This window comes from Gordionus sp. m RMFG-2023, chromosome 2 (assembly GCF_954871325.1).
Source record: "Gordionus sp. m RMFG-2023 chromosome 2, tfGorSpeb1-WG-v2, whole genome shotgun sequence".
NCBI lineage: Eukaryota > Metazoa > Nematomorpha > Gordioida > Chordodea > Parachordodidae > Gordionus > Gordionus sp. m RMFG-2023.
In genome coordinates this window covers 28,358,700-28,371,229 of record NC_088776.1, presented here as the reverse complement: position 1 = coordinate 28,371,229, position 12,530 = coordinate 28,358,700, and the positions used below count along the sequence as shown (strand labels likewise).

Sequence of the window (12,530 nt, the reverse complement as noted above, 5' to 3'; positions counted from 1 at the left end):
TATGAGAACATAATGTCTAACATTTTACCTTTGAAGAGTTGCACTAATAAAAATAAGTTTAAAGACTCACGAGGAAATTAAAAATTTGTTATATAATAAATTAAATTATAAATCATAATTTTTGAAATAAAATATTATATTTATATTAAGGAAAATTCCGTTATTTCCCGGGAAATTTTCCTATCCCTATCTTTATATTTATCTAACCTACAACAGAATGAATCATTTTTTGGTTATAAACTTAAGGTAATTTTAATTTTTATACTGTAACTGTACTCAGGTTATTTGGGTCGATTTTTAAAACGACCTGATTAAATGCGCAACATTTATCTATATTTAATATTATAATTATGACATAAATTTAGTGCTGTAAATATTACTTCAAAAAAGACGTGTTACCGGTAATCTGCATCGGGCCTATTTTTCAAGCCCTGCCCGAAATTTTTTTAAAAAGTTTTGCAGGCCCGGCCCGAACCCGATTTTTTTTAAAAAAAATTTACCTTCCCGGCCCGAATTTATTTAAATAAAGAAATTAATTTTTATAATTACTCAAAATAAAAGACATATGTTATGTGTCGTTTAGTTTCAATAAATAAAATCAAATATTTTTATTTTAAATAAAAAATTCAATATAAAATTGATAAATTTAGATATATTTAAAAAAATTTCCAAGGTCCGACCCGACCCAGCCCAAATTTTTTTTCAAAATATTAGGCCCGGCCCGAACCCGATTATTTAAAATAGAATTAGGCCCTAGCCCGGCCCAAAGTCCGTACGGGCCGGGCCTAACTTTGCAGATCTCTACTCGTTACGGTTACTGGCTAATCAAAAAGTAACTGGTTACTCATTACTTAAAAATTATATATTATGGACAAAAATATTTTTTCCCTATTTATATATTATATAAATTAATTATGCTTAAAATAATATTAATTAAATATGTATTTATAATATATTTTTTATATAATAATATATAATGATAAAATATTATTGGGGAATTTATTAAAAAAAGAATAATCTTTATTTTGAAAAAAGAAAGTTCATCATCAAAGGAATATTCATTAGATTTTTAAATCTTTATTAGAAAATAATCTATACGAGTTGTTTTTTAAAGGAACCAAGTTTGCCTTTTCTTTGTTAATATTTTTCTCAAACAGGAAATAAGTTACTTGTGGTACCTTGTTGATATTTATATGGAACACTGACTTCTAGTTTTGCGAGGGTCAATCTGATTTAAATAGCGAGTGAATTATTGCTGACAATATATATTCAATTGAAATAAAATATTATTAAAATATAATTTGTGAACTACTTCAACTGTATACCCTTTGTCTTTGTCTTACACTGCATTAATAAGTAGCTTACAAAATGAAATTATTTAAAGTCATTTTCTTAATATTATAATCGTAGGAGTATTTTCCAAATGCATTTTTTCTTCTCTCTCTCTCTCTCTAAAAATCGAAAGAGCCTTAGGAACAGGTTCCATAACCTATATATTATATTCATCTATAAACGACTTGCCATTATCTTAAAATTTATGTAATTGTATTTATTGCAAGATTCATCAAATTTGTGATCATTCTCCTTAATAAGGCTATTAATTTCACGGAGTTATAGAAAGAGTTCCATCTTGTTATAACCAATATAATCAGATATCCCACTTTTTCCTTAAAAATGGCTGTACAGTTTGGAGGATGCCTTTGTTTATTCTACTATTGTTGTTAAAATATTTGAGTTAGGATACAATTTTCACTTACAAAATGTAAACTTTCGACTCTTCCTTTTCTTCATTGGTGTAAAAAATATTTCATATTAAAGCCAAGGTAGGCTTTACCTATTTTTATCTGAAGAAAATGTACAATTGACATAATAATCTTTAAAAATAAATTCTAATATTAATAAGAATTTAAATTTACATATATATTGATTGATTCATTATTAATTAGATTAATAATCTTGACTGAAAATTTAATAACGAAAATTTGAAATAAGAAAGAAGGCATCACCTATTATTTATAAAATTAAAAAATAAATAAAAGTAATTTATAATAAAGAAATATTTGAAGTAATGTTTTTTTTACTGTTACTCAAAACAAAGAAACGCGTTACCGTTACTCGTTACCTCTAGAAGAAGATAACTAGAGACGTACCGATATTTTATATTGGATCGGGCCGATATTTCACCATTTTAAAATATCGCTTATCAACAAATATTAAAAAAATTTCAGATCCGATAAAAAATGGCGCTTTTAACAAAAATTAACCATTTATTTTTATAAATAAAATCGAAATCCATTTTTATGTTTAATTTTTTTAGTAGTAATAATAACTAATAATATTCTGCCATAATTTTTTTTCGCATTCTGTTTAAAAAAGTGTTCAATAATCTCTTCAGAATCTGTTTTTAGTATGCTAGTGATATTGACAGTCCCCATCACCGCAGACTGATCTCTGATAAATTGGAAATTTTGGTATTTCTAAAAAGAAATCTTCGATATATTAATTTTAAATATTAATTTAAAATTTCATAATATATTTGTTTATTACTAATTATGTAAATGTTTAATTTTATCACTTATTATATAAATAAATAATTTTTCAATAAAAATATTTTATAAACTTTTAGAATTGCAATTGAATTGAATATAACTATAACTGATCATTATAATATATTTAAATGACATATGTTATAGTATAGTAAAATTAGAGATGTTATACTAATAAAAAGTATATTAAAAATTAAAACTATTGGTATCTTTACAGAATACAAAATTAGATAAGATATCGGATCGGTTATCTACCGATTTCAATTTAATATCTGGAATATCGGATCGGCCTATAAAAAGTGGTATCGCTACACTCCTAAAGGTAACGAACGGAGTTACTTTTCTTCAAAAAATTTAACAACGTTACTTTACAGCACTACATAAAATATTTCATCCTATTAATAACGCGTTTAGCATTGCATTGCAACCAAAAGTAAAAACTGGCATTTTTAATTTTGGGTAGTATATTAAAGATTTTCAGTAATCTGACCAAATCCACTTATAAATAAATAATTGATTTTTTTTGTACAAGTTTACTTATATTTACAAAATTTATTTAGCATGGATCTATCTGGGTCATTTTCAAAAATATAATTCGCATGAAAAAAGTAACTGATTATATAAATCCTTATTCGTTGTTTACTTTTCGGCCTTGTTTCACTATTAGTGGCATAGGTAATTATTTATTGCTTACATACACTCATTTGCTATAAAAAATTCACGAAATTAATGACTAATGCATTACCGCTAGACTTGTTAATAATATTTTTATAATGTATCGAAACCGATATAGATAAAAATTCTAACGAGTTCTGTTACCCATATAAATGCATTTTTTTAAGTATATAAAATTTTGATACTTTAGAAAAATCGATATCAACTGTTAATTCACAGTATCGGCCGATACTCTGGTTTCTGTTGATATTTTTATTCTAATTTTCACATTTTTGGCCAATATCTTCAATTTTAACTGATACTCAAAAATCATAATTAACCCTCTTAAATTATCATTAATAAAACTTACTTTTTTATTTTGATAAATTAATTAATCGTTGAATTTATATCTTTGCTTTTTTCCAATAAATACTACGTATAATATTATATATTATAGTATAATGATCTGCAATAAAAGAGTATCGATGAATAAACATTTTATGCAGATTTTTTTTATAAATCACTAACAGTTATATATTTTTAAAAAAACTCATCTATTTAATTTTAGCAAAATAGCATTTATACAAATATTTTTATTTGATTTTAATTACATTATTAAAGTTTTTATCAAGGAGACATTCCCTCACATGTATTAGTGGTGTTATATTTAATAAATAATTATTTAATATTCGGAAAATTATTATAAATATATTCTCTATATGTGCGAAAATAATTGTTTAAAATTTTAACAACTTGTAGCATATAGCCTCATTAGCTTCGAGTTAAACTTGAAAGGCCGATAATTCTTTAACTATTACTTTTATCTGCTTCTCCTTTATTTCTCTTTCCTCTGAGTTTTGCATCCAATTCTATTCAAAATTGCTAGAATGGTACTATTATAAATTCAGAATCCTATTTACACTGTGAGTGTATCAAAAAGAAATGATTGAAATATAGACCCTTCCACCTCTTTACAATAAATTGGAAAATTAATTTTAAAATAATAAATAAAGTTCTATCTTCTTTTGGCCCAATATTTTAATTATTATGGGGTCCTATTTGATTAACCAATCATAAACTATTATTATCTTGCATTTGAACTGTCTTTTTTTATATTTATATTAGAAAATCATGAGTTTTGCCAGTTTAGGAATCTAGGAAAATAATTCCCCGGAAAAAAATCCCCGTTTTTTAAGATATTAAAAATTACAAAATTAATAAAATAGGAGAAAAAATTCTATGGAATAAAAATCCTCAAATAATTTATTAAAAATTTTGAGAAAATAAATTCCGTAGAATTATTTTCTAAGAATTATTATTGGGGATTTCCAAATAATTTATTCTGGGAATTAGAACAAAAAGAAATTCTTAGTGAGTAAAAAAATAGATAAAAAAATTTCCCTTTACTTATTATACATCCTCTCTTGCCATGCACATTCATAATTAAAAATAAGTACACCCTTTATTTTTATTTCTGTTAATTCATTTATCACATGCTTTCATTTTATTTTCCTTAAAAAAATTTATACCTCATAATTATTATAATTTAATTTTTATTTACTTTTTTTAAAAATTCCTCAAAGTCAAAATATTCCCCTAGCAAAATGAACACCTTATGAATTTTTCTTTCTTTCTTTCTTTTTTTTTGTTCAAAATGCTCTTCTATTTCAATTTTATTAATGACAACTTAAATAAAAACAATAAAAAGGTACTTAAATCATCAAATTATATAATATAAACATAATATTTATTTAATTTATTCATATAAATAATAATTTAGCTGAATAATATATAATGCAAATATTTAACTGATAATTTTTTCCATATATATTTATATAATTTAAGGTGCACAACGGGTGATTATAAAATGATAATATCATAGTGCATATATAGCAAAAAATACGAAAATATCCCAAAATTGACTGCTCTAACGTGGTCAAAAACGATTATTTTTAAATCTAGTTTTTATTTGTATATTTAATGGAATTAATCAATTAAAATCCACTCCTAACTCATAAATCTTAAAAACGGTAAGTGGAGCACTCCAATTCTAGACCGACGATACTTTAATTGATTCAGTATAATTAGATTAACAAAAATATAATGAAAACAAAAAAATATAATAAATAAAATAAAAATGAAGAAATTTTGGTTGTTGATCTTAATTAAAAACTCGGCTTAAATTATTTATAAAATTTAGAAAAGCATAGTATATAATAAAATATTTTTTTAAGATAAAATTAAAAGTAACCTTTGCTTTACTCTCAAAAAAACTCTTCTATTTCAATTTTATTAATGACAACTTAAATAAAAACAATAAAAAGGTACTTAAATCATCAAATTATATAATATAAACATAATATTTATTTAATTTATTCATATAAATAATAATTTAGCTGAATAATATATAATGCAAATATTTAACTGATAATTTTTTCCATATATATTTATATAATTTAAGGTGCACAACGGGTGATTATAAAATGATAATATCATAGTGCATATATAGCAAAAAATACGAAAATATCCCAAAATTGACAGTGCTCTAACGTGGTCAAAAACGATTATTTTTAAATCTAGTTTTTATTTGTATATTTAATGGAATTAATCAATTAAAATCCACTCCTAACTCATAAATCTTAAAAACGGTAAGTGGAGCACTCCAATTCTAGACCGACGATACTTTAATTGATTCAGTATAATTAGATTAACAAAAATATAATGAAAACAAAAAAAATATAATAAATAAAATAAAAATGAAGAAATTTTGGTTGTTGATCTTAATTAAAAACTCGGCTTAAATTATTTATAAAATTTAGAAAAGCATAGTATATAATAAAATATTTTTTTAAGATAAAATTAAAAGTAACCTTTGCTTTACTCTCAAAAAAACGCTTTACTCGTTACCCCGACGTTCCTTTTCCTCAAAAAGATAACGTAGTTTTAGTAGCGACGTTACTTTACAGCACTACTAATATTATTTAAATAAAATAGATTGTATGAAAATATAAAATGGAAAGAGATACTGAAATATACGGCTCTTTTTGAGAACCAAATAGTTGATTTTAGCTTTTTAAATAGTTCTATATAAATAAAGATGATATTTTTTTAAAAAAGCTTGTCTTTTAATAGCTTATTCTGTGCCAGATTAATAAAGTCAGCTAGACTTCAATGTTGGGTGAATCATTACGGGAATATTGAGGTTCTTGTAAAGTGAAAGGAATCGATATTAAGAATTGTTTATTCTTCTTCATCCGTTCCGTTTCTAATAAAGTATTTTTTAAAAACCTACTGAACTGAAGAAGTGATAAAGGGTTTATACATTGTAATTTTCTTCCTTTCCACTTCAACAATTGTGATTTCTTCTAGATCTGAATCTTCAATTTCAGTAGTTATAGATATTGATAAATCTATTATTTATTTTATTCAATATTTAAAAAACCTGTGAAATAAATTCTGCTATAAATAAATGGTTATGGTCCGCATTTACTATTATTAAAAAATGTTAAAAAAGCAAATAAGCTAAAATGGCTGTCAAAAATTGTTATGGTCCCCAATTACTACTATTAAAAAATGTTTAAAAAAGCAAATAAGCTAAAATGACTGTCAAAATGACCACTATAAGTTTGAAGGGAGAGATTTAAAAATATTAATTAACTTTTACAGATTAGACAGATTTTACTATTTAAAGTAAATTATATAATTAATATTAAATTAATTTGATATAAAGAAAAATTTATTAATATAAATACCTAAATAAATATAGTCTTGTTTAACGAAAAAAGATGGGCAAATAAATATAAATTAGGGCAGTGCCGATCCACATTTTTTTACCCATCCGATATTGGTTCAAAACCGATCCGATATTTATACTGATTTTTCACCCCCCCCCCTCCTTTTTGAACTAAATGTAAATAAGAAATCAATACATTTTATGAAAAAAATCGAATTGTGTATTTAATTTAATTTTTTTTATTTCTACAATGAAGACTATAAATTAGGGAACGAGAACCCTCCTTCTAGTGTTTGCAACGGTCCGGTCCCTTTTTTCTAATATATAAGTCTAATGAGACCGGACCGTGGGACCATCGGTCCGGTCCCATCAATTTTTTTATCAAGCCACAAAAGTTTATTTAGCATTAAATTTATTTCAATATTTTTAATTATATCAAAATTATTTTTATTATATTATACACAATACATGCCTAATATTACAAAAGAATATTAATACAAATTTATTGAATACAATTTAAATTTGATTTACATAATTAATTAGTTTTATATGTAATATATATTGCGATAGATATTTGATTATAAATAAATAAATATTTTAATTATCTTTTAAAAAATCTAAAATTTATCCATTTTTAATCCAAGATTCCAGTGTCATCATAGATTGAACCATCTTCGGATTCATTCTATTTCGTTTTTTTGTTATTTTATCACTAGCTTTGGAAAATATCCGTTCACATGCTACAGATGTAGCCTGTTGTGGGAGATAGTCCATAGCTATTTTGGCTAGAATTCGAAATCGATTCCCTTCCCACCAATCTAGTATGTTAGTCGGATATAAAATATCAGATAAATAGCTTTGGATTTCATTATCATCTTTCTCTGCTGATGTCCCAGTTCCCATGAGCCTATCCCTGGCTATTCTCTCCCTCAAAGATATTTCCTTAAATAATAATGATCAATAAAATAAATAAATATTTTTATATACTTTGTTTGACTTTATGCCACTTGATAAAGTGCTTGCATATTTTTCAAATATTTCTTTAAATTGAATAAAATTTTCATGAGTATTTAATAAATTAAACATGTGAACCTAAATAAAAAGAAATTTTATAATATACTATAAATAATTAGGAATAACTTTTTTAATTCTGGGGTCTAATAGAGTCCTAATATAGGACTCCATACTTAAAAATGTATGAATATAGTGATTAATTTTTTTTGTGACTTTCAATGTAAAAGGTGCATCAATAAAAGAGGGGAAAGAATTGGAAGTAAACATATTTTCAATATGTATTTGTATATTTTCCATTAGCATAAGACACATGCCTAAATAAGAGAAAAACTATTTAAAAAATTAAATAAATATTCAACCAATAGTTGGATAAGAGGATCCAGATAAATCCAAGGTGGTTTCATAGAATGGCTTTAATAAAGGAATTAGTTCCTCTATTTTATTTTTGTCACCATTAGTCAAGGCAATGTTGCCAAATGTTTCATATTCAGAATAACAAAAAGTTTTTATTGCCTCAAAATTCTAATAATAAAAAATATATAATCCTATTAAAAATATAGATAGATAATTTACTGATAAGACCTTCTCCAACATCAAATATGATGAATTCCAGCGGGTTTCAACATCAATTGGAATTTTTGGTCCATTATCTTTAAGTAATACTCTATATTTTTGAAGTAATAAAGGACTTTGAGATATGTTTGTTGTAATTGATCATACTTTCACAATAACTTCATCTATATTTTTCAGAATATCCTGGCAAATGATGTTTATCACATGTGCCATACAGCCATATTCTGCAAATGGGTTAGGTCATGTAAGTTTTCAATAATCTCTGAGTTTTAAGCATATTTGCAGCATTATCAGTTCTTAAACTGATAATTTTTTCTTTTAAATTGTATTCAATAATTAATTCAGTAAGGCATTTATATATATTTTCAGCTTTGTGAGGATACGGCACATAATTAATATCCAAAATTATTTCTTTCATTTTCCATGTTTCATCTATATAATGGCCACTTATAGATATATATGGAAGCTTTTGAACAGACATCCATAAATCTGTTGTTATAGCCAGTTTTCCTGGCAATTTAGCTAGCATGGATATAACTTGACTCTTTTTATTTATGTATTGTTTAGAATATTTTTTTTAAAAGTATTATAAGTCAACACTTTAATATTTGGATTTATGTAACCAATCATTTCCAAAAATTTATTAATATTTATAAGGGTATGTAGGGGGATAGAGGACGTTATAATAATTTCAGCAATGTATTTATTGATTTTTTTATTTTGAGCAGTTGTATTTTACTATTATATATATAATCTGTAGATAAATTTATTTCTTTCTGAACTAATATTTTTTCCTGTATAATAATTTCGACAGACGGGTCCCCCCGTCAGAGAGGGGAAAACACAGTTCGTGTTCGGGGGTCCGGGATGGTCGATGATGGGATCCAGGGGGGCCAGGTTTGGGTATCGATTTTATCTTGGGATCACTGGGACAACGTCGAGTAATAAAAGTAACCCAAATTTATTTTAAAGTTAATCAAAAGTAAAATACAACGTCGAATTAAAATAAGAAAAATTTTAATAGTTAATCTAATGTAAAATTTTATTATCCTAAAATCGGACAGAAAAAAAGAAAATAATAAAAAAATTTCGATGCTAAATTGATTTTTCGTGGTCTTTATATAAATAAATTAAATAATAAAAAAAAAAGAATATTAATAATCCTGGTCTATCTCAAAAACTGGCTAGAACCAGTTTTGAGGATGAAATCAAAACAGGCTCGGTATACGTGAACAAAAAAAGATATAAATGATAATTTGAGAAAAACACATCACTTCTAATTGAACAAATAAAACAAAAAAATATAAATGGTAATATAAAAACATATCACTTAGAATAAAAAAAACATAATAATTATTATAAACTAGTTAAAACGCAACAATCTCTATTTAAGAAATATTTTTTAAAGGTTCGTAAAATTTTAAAATTCTATCGATGGCGGGTATTAATGATAACCACCTGATAGGGACATATCGCAACAACTCACACCATTACAAGTCAAACCACTTTACCAAGACCAACTCTTTTAATTCATTAACTATTTTAGTTGATGAACTAAATTCGTTAAAACATTTTATTACAATTATTTCGACATTCACAGATAATACATTCATTGCCTTGCAAGAATTATCTAGTATATGGTATATACAGCCAATTGGCATTATGTCAACATTGGGCTGCCTCAATTCTGTAAATACACTCTGGGTTTTGAATTCACTAAGGCATTATCAGCGCATAAAGCTGACATGCAACTCATTGATAATATCAAATCTGCTATATTTACCATTATATGGTTAGCTATGTCTATTTAATCGTTTTATTGAAACGCCCTTATTTTTATTGAAATAGCGGAGGAAGGGAAATGTTTTAATATTTCCCTTCTTATATGCATCTGTTAGAATTGCCTATGGATGTACATCTTTCAAATCCTCAAGAATTGACATCCTGGATTCAGGTCCTAAAACATTGGTGATAGCCTTGCTTATTTTTGTTCTACCACAATTCACTTATCGTCGTTAAATATTATTGGGAAAAGATTCACTCACATTGTGATGATAAGTAGCTCTGTGAATGTTGTACTATGATAAGTGTATACCATTTCCGCAACTGTAGTTGCAACTGTATTATTTCTTATTTTTGGAGCATATTTTTGTATTGCAAATGTAGATACACTCCCCTGCACTGATTATAATAATGTGATTGAACTATAATAAATATCATTGAAATAAGTACAATATTACCTTATTATGTATTTATACGTGATAATTAAACGCCTAGCCCTATAATTTTTATACACACACATTGATGTAGATTTATTATTGGATAAAAATAAAACATGATTGGAGTAAGAATAGAAAGAAATACAAACTAGACATGTTTTTTGAATAAATATTTAAAATTTATTTTAAAAATAATCAATTACTGTTTCTCAAAATCAAAAACGTTATAATGCTTAAAAATATTGTGAGAGACATTTAAAATTGCGGCAGATTTTTGCGGGAGTGAGATGTCTGCGTATAAACTAAAAAATAGCGGGAGTTTCCCGTTTATGGGGGAGATTTGGCAACCCTGGTTCGAAGACCAGAGAAATAATGACTTATTAAAATTAGTTAAAATAACAGAAACATAGTTTTTAAAAAAAATTTATTTTAATTAGTATCGTCATAAAAATAATTATCATCATAATTATAACTACAATAACAATTTAAAAAATTATTAAATATATAACAAAAATAATTACACAAAAAAATAACCAAAAAATGTTTTTTTAATTTAATATTTTTTTGAATAAAAAAAGAATTGAATTGAATAGAACTATTTTTAAGTAATCTTTTATAAATTAAAAATCGTAAATTACATGTTTTTTATATTATATTATTTTTAATATATGATTTAAAATAAATAAAATTAAAGTTTAAATAAAAAAAATAAATATTTTTTAGAATTAAAAAAAGCTTGAACCCTGAACTCTAAATTTTAAAAAAAGTGGGTTTAGGTTCAGCGAAATATTAAGGGTTCGGGTTTTCGTTCCTGCTATAATAGATAAAAAAAAATATACATAACATATAATAACAAAAGAAACGAAAAGTAAAAAGATCGGATCGGTTATTTTACATCGACCCGATCTGATATTTTTGATAAACGCTAAATATTTTCGCTGATCCGATATTTAATATCGGCACAGCCCAAATATAAATTATGGTGGAAGCCAAAATACGATGGAGATAGATATTTTTATTTAAATTATATTATATTTTAAAAATTAAAAAATAATCAATCCGAATAATTTACCAAAATAAAGATCAAATTCCTTTGATCACGATTTTTTAACAACTGAGCAGCGATATCTATTTTTTAATTTAATCTCTAATAAAAATATATTAAATATATGAACAGAAATTAAAGAAAAATGTTGAATTCTTTATTTTAAATAAAACAATAAGAATTAAAAATAACTAATTAAGTAACCTAACAACATAGATTTGTACTATATTATTATTTTTTAAATTGAATTAAAACCAATTAATGAAATTTATTCTATTAAAAAAAACAAAAATATTTCAAATTATATGGGCCAATTTTGCCCGGATTTATAACTGGTCGGTTCTCTTCGAGTATCGGTGATAAAATTATAACGGTTCTTCGACACGTCTGTAAATGCCTTTATCAAATTCCTTTTCGCAAAAATATAAATATTAATCCGACGTCCATCTAGTCTAGATTAACCTAACCCATATTTAGTAGCCTATAAATATTTACTAAAATAAATTATTCTATCGGGCTCGTATTTAAAAATACAAAACAATACGAATAATGGCAAAATTATTGGTCGAATAATAACTTTATCATTACTCGATTGAATTATTCCAAAATATTTAAATTTATTTGTAAATATTCTAAGTTAAAATTATTCGTAAGTCATCATGTTACTTGTGGAACTTATTATTTTATTCCCACATCAATTTATCCTTTTTTAAATTTTAATAATCCATTTTTTTATTTTTGAAAAT

General features: G+C 24.9%; 2 protein-coding genes across 2 annotated transcripts in view; one reads left to right on the top strand and one right to left on the bottom strand.

Annotated features, from left to right (window-relative positions):
* Window positions 1-12,530, top strand: part of LOC135923461 (major facilitator superfamily domain-containing protein 10-like) — a 46,522-nt gene that overhangs the window by 31,646 nt on the left and 2,346 nt on the right. The window contains exon 7 of the mRNA XM_065458213.1: window positions 3,107-3,221. Coding sequence (XP_065314285.1) covers window positions 3,107-3,221 — 115 coding nt within the window. The remainder of the gene's footprint in view (window positions 1-3,106; window positions 3,222-12,530) is intronic.
* On the bottom strand, window positions 7,558-8,733 carry LOC135925402 (uncharacterized). The gene is made up of 5 exons (XM_065460697.1): window positions 8,668-8,733; window positions 8,307-8,469; window positions 8,074-8,261; window positions 7,921-8,025; window positions 7,558-7,875 (listed from the first exon to the last, which is right to left on the bottom strand). Exons 1-5 carry the CDS (start codon window positions 8,731-8,733, stop codon window positions 7,558-7,560), a joined length of 840 nt encoding a protein of 279 aa, XP_065316769.1.

Coding starts and splice junctions, on each gene's coding strand:
- LOC135925402 (XM_065460697.1), bottom strand. CDS start 8,733: ATGGCACATGTGATAAACATCATTTGCCAGGATATTCTGAAAAATATA. Junction 8,470..8,667: donor TAGATGAAGTTATTGTGAAA/GTATGATCAATT, acceptor TTTTATTATTAG/AATTTTGAGGCAATAAAAAC. Junction 8,026..8,073: donor TAGACCCCAGAATTAAAAAA/GTTATTCCTAAT, acceptor CTTTTTATTTAG/GTTCACATGTTTAATTTATT.